The 14,670-nt window shown below is 41.3% G+C and overlaps 1 protein-coding gene across 4 annotated transcripts in view; it reads left to right on the top strand.

Moving 5' to 3' along the window:
* gnao1a (guanine nucleotide binding protein (G protein), alpha activating activity polypeptide O, a) overlaps nucleotides 1-14,670 on the top strand; it is a 268,174-nt gene that overhangs the window by 231,814 nt on the left and 21,690 nt on the right. For all 4 annotated transcript variants that reach the window (XM_069901185.1, XM_069901186.1, XM_069901187.1 and 1 more), the window contains exon 6: nucleotides 9,943-10,072. In XM_069901185.1, the coding sequence (XP_069757286.1) occupies nucleotides 9,943-10,072 (130 nt within the window). The remainder of the gene's footprint in view (nucleotides 1-9,942; nucleotides 10,073-14,670) is intronic.

Raw genomic sequence — 14,670 nt, 5'->3', positions numbered from 1 at the left:
AAATATTGAACATATAAAATACAATCAAACAATATCATTATACAAAAGGAATACAAACATAAAAGACGTATCATCTACTTATACACATTAAATCTGATCGTGTTTATCTTATCATTTTAGGTGGTGGTTCCAAACCCTGCTCTTTCTGTTATGTTCCATATATGGTTCCCAGGTTTTTTCAAACATTGTAACTTTGTCTTTAAAATTATATGTGATTTTTTTTTTCCAATGGGATACACTTAAATTTGGTGATATATTCCATTAATGTTTATAGTCATATAGTCCGACGTGGCCATCTTATATCTTTATTTTCACTTCTTTTCTGCCTCTTCACCACCTCCATCCCCTTTTTTTCCATTACTGTTTTTTAAGTTTTCCTTTTTCATCTCAATATATGACCACGCACTTAAGACATGAAATACCCCAACAATCCCCACAAGCAATAATCCTTTAACCCCAAATGAACCTCCCCTCCTTGGATTTCCCCTTGTCCCTTGATGGCAATACAACTCCCCTTTCCATTCGGTTTGCAAACTTACTTGCAAGCGTCAACCGATTTCGCAGTGACCATTATTCTCCCGCCCCCAGCAACCCCCGAGAGAACACTATTTTCCTATACATATAACAAAACTCTCTTTTTTCCCCCTTATTCCCTTTCTCTTATCCATCTTTAAATCTTTATATATACATTATCTTTACTTTATATTTTTACATATTTTTGTATATTTTCTTGCCGGTCTTCCTTTTTGTCACTCCTCCTCCTCTCTTCTCCTGTCCTGCAAATGTTCAGCAAATTCTTGGGCTTTCTTTGGGTCCGAAAACAGTCTATTCCGTTCCCCAGGAATAAAAACTTTGAGTACTGCTGGATGTCTTAATATAAAGTTATAACCTTTCTTCCATAAGATTGTTTTCACCGTGATGAATTCCTTCCTCTTTTTTAAAAGTTCGAAGCTTATGTCCGGGTAAAAAAAAAATTTTTGTCCCTTATATTCCAACGGCTTATTGTCTTCTCTAACCTTCTTTCTTGCCTGCTCCAATATGTTTTCTCTTGTCGTATATCTTAGAAATTTTACCAATATGGATCTCGGTTTTTGATGTGGTGGCGGTTTCGGTACTAGTGCTCTATGCGCCCTTTCGATTTCTATTTCTTCATGTGAATCTATCGTTCCCAACACCTTCAGGATCCATCCTTTTATAAATTCCTTCATATCTGACCCTTCTTTGCCTTCTTTCAGGCCCACCATTTTTATATTGTTTCGCCTACTGTAGTTTTCCATTACGTCAATTTTTTGTGGCAATAAATCTTGTGTTTCTTTTTTTTGCTCTCTTCCAACTTCTCTCTTAAAATCATTTATCTCCATTTCTACAGCTGCTTCTCGTTCCTCCACATTTTCTACTCTTTTCCCTATTTCAGTCATAATTAACTCTAAGCTTTACATTCTGTCTGCAGCTCTTTTCATTTTTCTTTTGATTGAACTAAATTCTAATGATAGCCATTCTTTTAATGACATCATTCGTTCTTTGAAAAAGGCTTTATCTAAATTTTGTCCTTCTATTTTACCTTCTTTCCTTTGAAATTCTTGGTCTTCTTCCTCCTCTTCTTCTGTGTCTGTATCTATGTCTGTGTCGTCGTCTTCTCTGTATCTTTGTATCTTCATCCTTCTCTGGTGAGCTGCTTCTGTATCCTTGCTGGGCCTCCAGCTGCTGTGTCTCCTGCTGTTGGGCCTCTTGCTGCAGGTCGACCCGTTGTTGGGCCTCTGCTGCAGGTCGACCCGTTGTTGGGCCTCCGCTGCAGGTCGACCCGTTGTTGGGCCTCCGCTGCAGGTCGACCTGCTGCTGAGCCCCCTGCTGCAGGCCGACCCACTGCTGGGCCTCCTGCCATAGGTCACCCCCCTGCCAGTTGCCCTGTTGCCGCTCATCCTCTTCCCGCCCTTCATTCTCTTTCTCACCGCTCTTCTTTTCTTCTTTCTTGTTTGCTTCCCCCAGCCGAACACCCCAATATTGGGCGCCTCTCAGCTGGCCGCTCCGCAGCTAAGTCCCCCTCCTGCCAGCGTTAACCTTTTCTTTTACTTGTCCACTGCGCAAGCGCACCTCTTCGCGCATGTGCAGTTGTGCACCTCTTCGCGCATGTGCAGTTGTGCACCTCTTCGCGCATGTGCAGTTGTGCACCTCTTCGCGCATGCGCAGTTGCGCACCTTTGGCTCTGAGAGGCATTTTTGAAGTCCACCAGTTGGGAGGACACCGCTCCTCTGGGGACTCACCAACATCGAAGATCGGCTGCTCCTCTCCACAGTGGCTCTCTGCTCCGACGTGCAGGTAAGGCCTTCTTTCTTCTCCAGTGATTTTCCTTCTTCCCTTTTCACTGTTATTCTTACTTTTTCTCTTTTGGGTGCCGTCTTCTGTCTCTTCTCTGTAACTTTATCTTTCTCTTCCTGTATTTTATGTTTATTGAGCTCTGTTTTTTCAATCTTTTTTTTCTTTTCTCTGGAGAGGGCCTCTACTCCATCACGTGACTCCCTAAAGACTCCCTAGGCTTTAATCACCTTAAGGCATCAACACATCTGACATGTTACTGGCCCAGTTCTAAGGCAGGAACTGAGGAAGGAGTTTGGGCGTAACAGCCTTTATGGGGATTTCTGGGAGGGAGGAGTCACAGGTTCAGGGGGTGGGCCATCTCTGCACACAGTAACAGGCCAATTTACACCCAATTAACCTACACCCCGGTACATTTTGAACAGTGGGAGGAAACCAGATCCCCATGGGGAAAACCCACGCAGACACAGGGAGAAACTGGTCCCCATCGCTGGCACTGTAAAGGCGTTGCACTAACTGCCATGCCTTCCACCTGAACAAAATGCTGAGGGAGGGGGAAGGAGCACAGTGCCACAGGCAGGAGGTAATAGATAGATAAGAGAGGGAGGGGAAACCAGCAAGCAGGGAGGGGGGAGGGGGGGTCTGTGAATGGAGAGGGAAAGGGAAGAGGGGGAGAATGGGGAGTAGGCTAGCAAAACCAGAAGATTGACATTAATGCCATCTGGTTGGAGAGGGGCCAGACGGAATATTAGCTTGTTGCTCCTCCAATTTGTAGGTTAAATATGTGGCCCACATATTGACCACAATAAAATTATAAAATAAATACAGCCTGGCTACATTTTGCTCAAGCCTGAAATGTTGGTTATGTATTTTTATTTTTGCCACATAAAGTACACTGTTCCTATATCCATCCCTCATGTAATATAGACCAACCTAATTGCTTGCTATTTCTATATTCCTGTAAGAAGACATCTGGATCCATCTGCACTGCAACATTGTGTGGCCCTCTTCATCTAATCAACAGTCTGTTCCTCCAATCAAAATGAAGGAGCTCAATTTCCCCAATCATGCTCCATCTGCTGGCCTCTTTTAATATAATTACTTTGCAATCCTTTTAAATCCTCCTCTCAATTCTCCAGGGGTTTATTTTCACAGTTTCAGCACAGCACTCATGTAGTTCACAGATTAAAATGTGCTCACCTTGTCCAGAACTGGAGCCCTGTGATGCCCACTAGTCACAGAAAACTTCCAGAGAGCGAGCAGACACTGTCCAGCAGTTCTCAAGCACAGATAGACTTGATGTACTCTCTCAACGCAATAGAGATTTTAAATAATTAATGCCCTAGCGTTGACAATTTCTGCAAAGGTGTGGTGGAAAATGTGCTGACCTGCTGCATCACAGTCTGGTATGGGGCCACCAATACCCCTGAGCATAAAGCCCTCCAAAAGGTAGTGGACATAGCCCAGAACATCACGGGCAAAACCCTCCCCGCTATTGAGTACATCTACAGTGAACGCTACCATAAAGACAGATATAAAATATTTGTTAAAAGTCTCTGCCATTTTCCCTCTATTAATTCTCAAATCTCATTCTCTAAGAGATCAAAGTTTTCCTTCTCAACTCCCTGCCATTGTTTGTGCTCATAGATGTTCAGGTTTCTTGCTCGCTTACTCAATTGCCACCATCGTTGATTTCTACCCTTATTTCACTTTTTTACCCTTATTTCACTTTATCTGGCTTTTTGGTTGTTTTCTAATTCTTTCAAATCTACTTGTTTTCCACTCATGCTTGCAACATTGTACGCCTATTCGTTCACCCGTCACTATCTTTGCTTGGATTGCCCTCAGACTCGTTATTTACTTCATTGAGAAGTAGGAAATAGCTCCTTAAATGTCCACCAACACGACCTTTTAAAGTGGATTATTTCTTGAAATGGTAGGATTTGAGCTCAATCCAGTATCATAGTGTCTCACTATTACAGAACGGAGGAGAACTGGCATATTATAGAACCATTTCACTTAGGGACATGTTCTCTGGAGGGTTAGAGCTTGAAGTGAGGGTTGGTTTTTCAGATCATGTTCCCTTCCCCGGGGTCTGCTTTGCTTCTCAAAAGACCTTTCATTGAATTTAGTGATTTATTTTAAGACGTGATTTCGTAGTTTTCAGAGAGATGGTTTGGATACTTGCATATTGGCGTAAATGCAGCCCATGGGAGTTATTAACAGGAGATTTTCTTTAATTAGCCTCTGCAGGCACAGGCAGACTGAGAGTTTTAATTGTTAACCTGTTGTGGCACTATCAGCGATTGAATATAAGAGATCAATGTTTTTTTTTCCCTGTCCAAAAGACAATTGTAAATCAAGGGAAATCAATTTAACTGACACATGCCAATTCAGCACAGTTCTAAACACGGGTTGAAACACAGCTATATCGCCCATTTTAAACAAGACGTTAAGTGCCCAGGCCAGAACATGCTAATTCCTCAAATCTGGACTGACACTAATCCTTCTCCTCAAACCCGATGTGCCCTATTTTGTACTCAACCTAAGTGCGTGCCAATTAACGCAATTAGTGCCCAGTTTGGGAAGCTCATAGAAATCCTTGTCTGGTCGTCTGATTAGGACCCACAAGCAGTGTTTAACACTCTTGTTGGCAGTGTACTTGCCACTCATGCTGTCACATTGAGCCATGACATAGCTGCCTGCTGCTATTTAATTGGGGTGGGGATATTTGCACCATCTCCCAGCAAAGAATAACACAATGTGCTCGAGGAACTCAGCGGGTCATCCAGCATACCAGATGATCTCACCTGGCCCCCAAACTCCTCCATCCTGATCAAAAAGGCACAACAGCGCCTTTATTTCCTGCAGAGCATTAAGAAAGCTCACCTCCGTCCCAGGATACTGATGGATTTTTTTTTCCACTGAGAGCATACTCACTTATAGGATCTCAGTGTGGTATGGCAACTGTCCCGTACCGGTAAAAATTGATTACCTTGTGGCAGTGAGAGCAGTGGAAGAACCACAGCCACCACGTTGAGGGTCGTTAATGACTATTTTTATTCAAATTCAGCACGACCCTATAAGGGCAGCATGAGCTCAGTCACCTGGTGCATTGTGACATCATAATCGCTGCCCAGGGTGCGCACTGGAAGGGATGCTGGAGTCGGAGAGAAACCTCCGACGTTGCCATTTCCCCATGGCTGCTCCGCCATGTAGCGATACAAGAGGGGCCAGTTCACCATGAGGATGTGCGCCGCCATACAAAGCCCCCCCCCCCCCCCCCCCCCGAACCGGCTATGTGTCCTGTCGCTTTGCCAGCTGGCCCCGGCACTTGGGCACGGCTATCTGCACCGGCTGTGATAAGTCCAGATGGACCACCTTCAGGCAGTCCACCGTAAAAAGTTCCTCTCTCCCCCCAACATCCAGGGTGAAGATTCTGCTGGACCGGTGAAAGACTTTGTATGGCCCCTCATATGGTCGCTGTAGCGGTGCACCTTGTGGTCCCCTCTGCATGAAAACGAACTGGGCTGAGTCGAGCTCTTTGGGGAGATGAAACGGCCGCGTTCCATAGCGTGCTGGAGGTTTGGGAGCCAGGGAGGCCTGTCGCCTGCATAGATCCGCCAGCAGGTTTTTGAGGGCGATGTACTTGCCCGTAGCCAGGGAGTGGTGGATGATGTCATCCACCCTCACTGCCGTATCTTGGTCCAGAGCACTCACGATATGATAGAACATCGTGGCTTCTGAGGAGATGTTGTGGAGTTGAAATTGTGCTTCCGCCTGCCCGAACCATGTTCTCGGTCGGTGGGTCCAAAAGTGGGGAAGCTTGATGGAGACAGCATTAACCTCTGCTGAATCCATGGTGTTTTGAGTCCAGAAAAACATCTGGGCTCATCGGGGTCACCACTGTGGCAGTGTGAACAGTGGAAGAAACGCAGCCACCACGTTGAGGGTCGTTAACGACTGTTTTTATTCAAATTCAGCACGACCCTATAAGTGCAGCATGAGCTCAGTCACCTGGTGCATTGTGACATCATAATCGCTGCCCAGGGTGCACACTGGATGGGATGCTGGAGTCAGAGAGAAACCTCTGATGATGGCATTTCCCCATGGCTGCCCCGCCACGTGGCGATACAAGAGGGGCCAGTTCGCCATGAGGATGTGACCCTGTAGAGCTCGTCGAAAGAACCAAAGACTTGTTGATCCAAACCAAGGCTTTTATTAGCAAAAGAGAGGAGCTTTTCACAGGTGGCCGACCAGTCCAGAATGATCCGACCTGGCTAGGGACACAACCCTTTAAGGCCCAGACAGTAGGTGTGGCTAAGCTCTCAGCCAATCGCTGTAAGCACAGTCATGACACTCTAGATACTGTAACTATATACATTGGTGATAGGTCTGTACTATCACAGGGCCACCACAATCCTTTGAAAAAGATATAAGGGAATTTTGAGTCAAGGGCATTTTGGGCGATGTACATCTTCTTGCACAGTTCATCATTTATTTTATTCCATATATTAATCAAATGTTTCAACAATGGTGTTTCTTTTTCACCAACCATGAATTTTGCATCCCATTTATATATATAAATTCTTCTGCTTTTCTCTCTCCCCTTTTGTCCAATTTTATTTTAACCCTCGCCGGTTTTTCTTCACTTCCAAAAAAAATGTGAGAAATTTCATTTGTGCCGCTTGATAATAATTTTTGAAGTTAGGAAGCTGTTGGCCTCCCAATTCATATTTCCATGTTAATTTCTCGATAGAAACACTTGATGTTTTATCTGTCCACAGGAATTTCCTTACATATTTGTTAACATCTTGAAAAAATTTTGAGGTATTAATAATGTTTGAAAAAGATATTGTATTCTTGGGAATATATTTATCTTACTACAATTAACCCTTCTCTCTAAAGTTATAGGTAAACTAATCCTTTTTTAAAAATCTTCCTCAACCTTTTTAAGTAGTGATAAATCATTCAATTTATATAAAATCTTCAAATTATTATCTGTACGAATCCTTAAATATTTAATACCATCTTTCAGCCATTTAAACTGAGTATCCCTTTGGCATTGAGTGTGGTCTCCTTCTGTTATTAATGACATAATTTCACTTTTAACCCAATTGATTTTATAACCTGAAATTTTTTCATATTCCTCCAATTTAATGTATAATTGTAGTAAAGCAGTTTCAGGTTCAGTCAAATATATCAAAACAGCATCTGCGAATAAACAAATTTTATGCTCTTCCTGACCAATTCTAAATCCCTGAATTTCCAAATGACTTCAATTTGCTTTCTATTACTAAAATAGTCAACGTTGGAGATAAGGGACATCCTTGACTATTTGACATCGCCAACTGAAACGGTGCAGATACTTGTCCATTAGTCACTACTTTAGCTTTAAGATTATTATAGAGTGCCCTAAAGCAATTTACAAAGGTCAGTTCAATCCAAATTTGTCCAACACCTTAAACAACAAGTCCAATTCCAGTCTATCAAATGCTTTTTCTGCAACTGGAGCCATTGCAACACTCAAGTCTCCTCTTTTTCAGCCGACTGCCTCTTTTTTTACAAAACCTGTCTGATCCATATTTATTAATTTAGGTAATAATTTAGTCATTCTGTTCAGCAAAATTTTTGTAATTATCTTATAACCTGCATTTAATAATGAAATGGGTGGTAAGATGAAGGCTTTAATGGGTGTCTCTATTTTAGGCATCATTGAATTATTGCCATCAAAAATTATTCTGGGAGAGTATGGGTTTCTGAAGCCTGGTCGAATACTTCCATAAAAATAGGAATTAATAAATCTTTAAATACTTTGTAAATTTCAGGTGGGAATCCATCCTCTCCTGGAGATTTATTGTTGTGTAATGAATTCATAGCCTCCCTCACCTCTAACTGAGTAAAGGAAGCACTCAATTCAGTTTGCTCTTTCATACCTAATCTAGGCAAAGTTAACTGTGATAAATATCTATCTTATTTTTTTTATCTTTCAAAGGTACCGAGCTATACGATTTTGAATAAAAATTCTTAAAGGATTCATTTATTTCTTGAGACTTATGTATCCTTTTTAATTGCATTAATTGTTCTTGAGATTTGCTCTTTTTAATTGCCAAGCAAGTACTTCATGCAATCTTTCACCTAATTCATAATATCTGTTTTGTTTTTGTAATTGCTTTCCCTGTTCTGTAAGTTTGTAATGTGTTATACTGACATTTTTAACTAATAAACTGTCTATGCTTATCTTCAGAACCACATTTTTGAAGATTCTTTTCCAAAGTGGCCATTTCTCTTTCTAACTGATCAATCTCTCTCATATACTCCTTTTAATTTTAACTTATAATTTGATCTCTTAAATTCACTTTCAAAGCATCCCATATAATAAACATTATCCACAGAGTTCAAGTTTATATCACAAAATGTCCAAATTTGTCTTCTAGCAAACTCACGAAAACCTTTTCTTTTCAATAAGTTCAATCTCCATCTATAAGTAGCTTTCAGTTGTTATTAAGGGTCCTCGCTTTATAATCAGTTTCAAGAATCCTATCTTACGTTTGCACTGAAATTAAAAATAGATCAATTCTAGAATAAGAGTCATCTATTAAATTCAAATCTCGCATTAATACCAATGTAGCCGTTGTTGATCTTGTTCTTGTTGCTACTCGAATAGATCTATCCACCAATGGATCGAAACAAAAATTAAAGTCCCCTCCTGTTAAAATATTTTCATGTGACTCTGCTAGTTTTAGAAATGTTTCTTGAATGAATTTCTCATCATCAATATTTGGAGTATTTAAGTCCACAATTCGGAATCCATTTGACATTTGACCCCTGCAGGGTCCATTACAACATTACAACATTTAATTGGAAGATTTTTTTAAATCAAAATTGCCATACCTCTTGCCTTAGAGTTAAATGAAGAAGACACTACATATCCTACCCAAACCCTAATAAATTAAATATTGTAAAGAGTAGCCAATATTTTGGACCTGGGCCCTCCTTCATTACCTTCTATTTCCTCTGGAAGCCACGTGACCTGCTGCATTTATTCAGCGCATGTGTGTATTGCCGTTGACCCCAGCAGCTGCAGATTTTCTTGTTTGGTGCCTCCAGCAGGTTGCCTCTTGCTCCAAACTCCAGCATCTGAAGTCTCCCTTGCATCTCCCATTTTTCAGGGTTGATTCTCATCAGAGGTTGTGTGGTTTCCTCTACATGTTTATCCCAAGGTTATTTGTGGAGGAGGGGTTTTCTGCCTTTGGAAGAGAAGGCCCTGATGTAGCTTGTACACGTGAAGGTTTATTCAAGACATTTCACACAAGCGTCTCTCCCTTCTGTGAACTCATTCAACACTTATTTCATCATCTCACTTCCACTTAAATGTACCTTTTGTATTTATCTCAGGCATTCTGTATCCTCCTAAATTCTAACCATTTTGGTTAAAGATCTTTCTCCTATATCCTGTTATATTAATACCTTCCCCACCACTCCCCCCCACCACCTCCACCGGATATCTATACTCTACCCAGTCCCATCCTCAATATGTTCAGCTCTTTCCCCAAAGATTGGCTGCAATGGTTTGCGAAATGTTTCAACCATTGAGCCCAATTGAAGCAAATAATTACTTTCTTACAGGCTGTTTGATGTGGGAGGTCAAAGGTCAGAGAGAAAGAAGTGGATCCACTGCTTTGAAGATGTGACAGCAATTATTTTCTGCGTAGCACTGAGTGGTTACGACCAAGTGCTCCATGAGGATGAGACCACGGTGAGTAGGGCCGAGGAAACCCAGTGTGTGGCTGCCTGGCAGATCATGGGACGTGCATGTGCACCCCTGATGGGCAACTGCAGAGTACCCCATGAAGGGCAGAGTTATGATTTCACTGGTCTGTTTGTGTGTGCACGAATGTTTGTGTGTGTGTGTGTGTGTGTGTGTGTGTGTGTGTGTGTGTGTGTGTGTGTGTGTGTGTGTGTGTGTGTGTTTGTGTTTTTGGCCTGTCCATCAATTATTAAAATTTAGGAGTGAAACTTTCCATTAATTCAGCCTTTTCCTGCAGTGTTTGAGTGACTGAATAGAAGAGGCGGCTGAACAGTGATTCCTGTTTACCTGTTGTTTCCAAGAGTATTGAATTCTTAACAGTATAATTGCACTTACAACATTTATTTTCAAAGTGGTGTAAAGTCCTGTGAACAATGGATTGCCACCTCTGCTGAAGTCTGTGAGATGTGGAGTAGATGTAACGTGGTTTTATCTTGTGCTTTTAGTTTTACCCTTCACTCAGGACTGTTCTGCCTCAGGTTTGATCACCTTATCTCTGCTTAAATGTGTTGTCCCTCACTATTCACCTGAAGGAAAATTCGATTGCCTCACCACACACAGCTGATTGGTGCTTCCTCTTGAAGCATTTTCTGGAGTTTGATGTAATGAAAATTGAGAAAAATAGTGGACTTTACGTGATTTCATATATACTGCATACAGTCAGTGTTGCTCAGTGGTAAAGGCAGTGGTTTCTGCGCATTCTCAATACCTCATTGGCGAATTAAGCAGTAATGAGAGCATGAACAATAATTGTACAGTTGTAGCAGGGTGATGTAGGGGAAGAGCAGACCAAATAATCACAGCCCAAGTGGATTATCTGTTACAGACTGATATCCTGTTCATTTCTCTCTGCTTTTAAAATGTTTACGCGCAATAAGCTGGTTGTTAGGTTGAAAGGAGTTTTGCTCAGAGTGTGAAAATGCAACTTTAACTGGTGTTGTTTTATACCATTCACTCTTCGAGAAGTAACGGGAAGTTGGCGATGGTCTGTATTGGCATGCTCAGCGATGCTGCACACCAGCTTGTTCATGTATTATGTGCAGATTGGTTGCTGCCAGATTCTCTGAGTTAGTTGCTGCTTTCTAACTGTACTGTATAATAAGTTATTGATGCATTGTAGAGTTTCTCCCACAAGAAGACAGGACACAACTACATTTCACCTTTCTGTGCCCAATGGATTAGCTTGGAATTTTGATCCAAGCACAAAGATTCAGTGATCACGGTGACTCTTTTTTTTTGTTCTCAGCTTCTCGATTCCACCAGTACTGCTCACTGTACCTGTATTTTCCATTCGCTGACCATAATCACCATTTGGGGCCACACTGTTCATTTTATTGTACAGTCTAATCGGCATTAGTGAAGGAATCACTTGCTCTGCAATCATCAAACCCTTGTGCCTTGGATAATGATGTAAACCCCTTGATGCTAAAACAGCCATAGTGACTCGTTACAACTGGTTCCTTCATTAAATCTGAAAATTATTATTTTTAATGTTTAATTTGTGCTGCTCATGGAGGAAAATAAGTGATGGGCTGCACATTTGGGGAGATTTATCACTGTGATTTTCATAACATCATTTTTGTTCAAGCAGAGTTCCAACTACCAATTAATGTTTCATAACAACTACAGAGGGGGTGAGAAAGAGAGCAGGTGGGAGGAGGTGTCGTCTCGCTGTGGAAATCAGTGGGGATTTTTAAAAATACTTAACTTAAAATGTTTTACCAAACATGGAGTCAATTGCAAAGTTAAAAATACAAGTATACAAATACATTCAATATTTACTTCATGCTGACATTAACCCATTCCCCCCCAACCCCACCCCTCAAAAGGACCCCAAATGAAAAAAAAGAATGAGAAAGTAGAAAAGCAAGAAAAAGATAAGAAGATAGCGAAGAATGAAAATAGAGAATGGATTGGATCGCTGAAAAGTGACACACGCTCCACCAATCACAAATTCTATTCTAGTTTTCTTTGGAGAAGATCAACGCTGCTCTCGAGGGTTGGGAAGAACTTATCTCAAGATTTCCACCTGAATTTTGTAAATATGGTTGTCAAACTTGTAAAAATATGTCATACTTATTTCTTAAGTTGTAGGTAATCTTCTCCAGGGGAATAAAACTATGTATCTCTGCGTTTTAACGTGCCATACCTAGATGAGAGTCAGTCTTCCATGCAACAGTTACACATTTTCTGGCAGCTGCCAGCGCAATTTTAACAAATTCTGGGTTTTGTGGAAATTGAACTCTGCACTAAAAAAAATGTCCTAAATCTGCCAAAAAAACGTTTCACTTTAGGACATGAATGTAAAAAAAAGTTCCTATCTCCTCACCACATCTAAAACACCAATCTGAAAGATGTGGATTTAATTTGTTTAATTTCTGTGGCGTGAGTTGTAATTGATGCAAAACATTATATGGTGCGAATCTATATCTTACATTGATCGTATTAGTCATGTTATCTCGATGTAATTCAGACCAGATTTGTTCGTCAATTCTTACATTTAAGTCTGATTCCAATGAAGTCAGTGGGTTGATCAAAAATGTCAATGAATATCACTATCTCCTGTGTCAAAGGAGAGAGCACTGTCGGAAGTAGCCATGGCATGATTAATTTTCTCCCCTGCAAGGGAGTGGATGAGTTGAGAGATTTTCAAAGAACGTAGTTAAATTGGATCACAATCTTGAGGAAGGAGATTCAGCACTGTTAATAGGACTGGTGTTTTCTGGAGGCAGGGGCAGAATCTTATGTGATGGAAGTGTGACCCAGAAGGGGCTGAACCATGGTCACTGCGATCAGAGGGCAACCACCAGAAAACAGCCTTCCGGGCTGACGCCATTGCTGAACTTATGCAGGCCTCCGATACATTGGGAACAACAGGTGTTGTCACATCTGCCTCTGCACTCCAGCGCATCACATAGGTGAATCGCCTCTCACATCTCACGCCGGGCGTAGGACGGAAAACTTCACTCATTCTTGACCTGCAGACTGGAAGGAAATGGATTACTTTAGCTCAATGTTCAAATTACCTTGGAATTTAGATCTAAGTTCAGTGATTCCCATCCACTCAAATGTTTTTCATTTCTTGAAACCATTTTAGTTTTGTTAAAAGTTTTCAAGTGCTTTTGTGTTTTTTATTAACTATTTGTATTTTAGCAAGTTAATCATTTTCCCTTATTTGCATCAATTTTAATAGTTTCTAAATGTTGTTGAATGTCAGAGACATTTAAAAACTGTTAAATTCCCTGACAGGAGACAAAGCTCCATTCAGCTTTGCCTTTTGTCTGGGGTGTACAGGACCCAGCACTGTGCCACCTGAGGCCTCCCCATCTGCCACCTCCAGCATCCAGCGATGTCCCACATTTTTGTCTATCCCAGGTAAGCATAGATGGTGAAGAGGACAGACAGCTCTCAGTGGCTGGGCCGGAAGCAGCAGGTTGGGCACATAGGTCACTCCTCCTTTTGGAGGGAGCAACTTGATCAACCAGTGCTCGTACTGAGCCGCAAGGAGAAATTATTTCCTTCATTTTCACCTCAACCTTAGTTAATGGTTCAAAGTTTATTGTAACGGTGCCCAGCCAGTGTGATGATATCTTTAATGTGTGTGGAAATTGAGCAACCTTGTGTTCCTCAGGAGGATGGGATAATTCGATGCAGTAAAATCTGAAATGAAAATACATAAAACTGACTGCATCTGTTAAGAATGGGAGAAGAATTGAAGGGTGTAATGCCTTCATGCAGCCATTGAGACACAGCCAGTCTATCTCCAGAGAGGTTGTGTTTATTTAGGAGAGCTTCCTTAATCCTTTTATCTGCTACAGTGTTAAATTGCTACAAAACAGGTGTGTTGCATATCTTTAATCCAAGCAGGATCACAAAATAAATGCAGAGCATCCCCATATTTAAACTTAACACTACCAAGTGGCAATCCTTCATCAGAAAGGTGTGCTCATGGCACTTCGTTGAAGTATACCCTGCAAGTCAGAGGGGGGAGCTCTGATAAAGTTATCCACATTGTCGGTATTCAGTTCTTTCAGTGTGGACCTGGCTGAAAGAAAGTTCAAATGATCATTTCTACAATAATAATAATCTCCTCTGAATATTGAATATCATGCAAATTCTCAGTTCAAATAGTTTGGGACTGGGTGGGTTTGTAGCTTTGATCCCATTAAAGGGAATCTATTGGTTTATACAGTGATAAATAGAATCTAGGTGCACATGAAAAGACTTTTACACCATACACAGTGACAACGCAGTGGTGTCATTATTTGGAAGCTCATCCACCAGTATGGTTTAAGCTGCATAACTCAATTACATTTGTTTTATACTGAGAAATGTCAAGTTTCAAAATATAATCAAAGCATTGTATTTGTCTGAATATTCAATGGTTTCTGCCTAAACTCCACTTGATTCTTTCTATATGCAAAGTGACGTAGCCGGGCATGCTGCGCAGGTAGTGATTTTGATTTTGGATTGCACTGTGCCCTGCCCGCGTGCCGTGTGACCATCCCCTGACTATGGGTATGCTTCATCCTCCTTTTGTCTGCTCT

The sequence above is a fragment of the Narcine bancroftii genome, chromosome 10, assembly GCF_036971445.1.
Source record: "Narcine bancroftii isolate sNarBan1 chromosome 10, sNarBan1.hap1, whole genome shotgun sequence".
NCBI lineage: Eukaryota > Metazoa > Chordata > Chondrichthyes > Torpediniformes > Narcinidae > Narcine > Narcine bancroftii.
The sequence above is the reverse complement of the archived record's forward strand: the minus strand, read 5'-3'. Positions and strand labels throughout refer to the sequence as shown.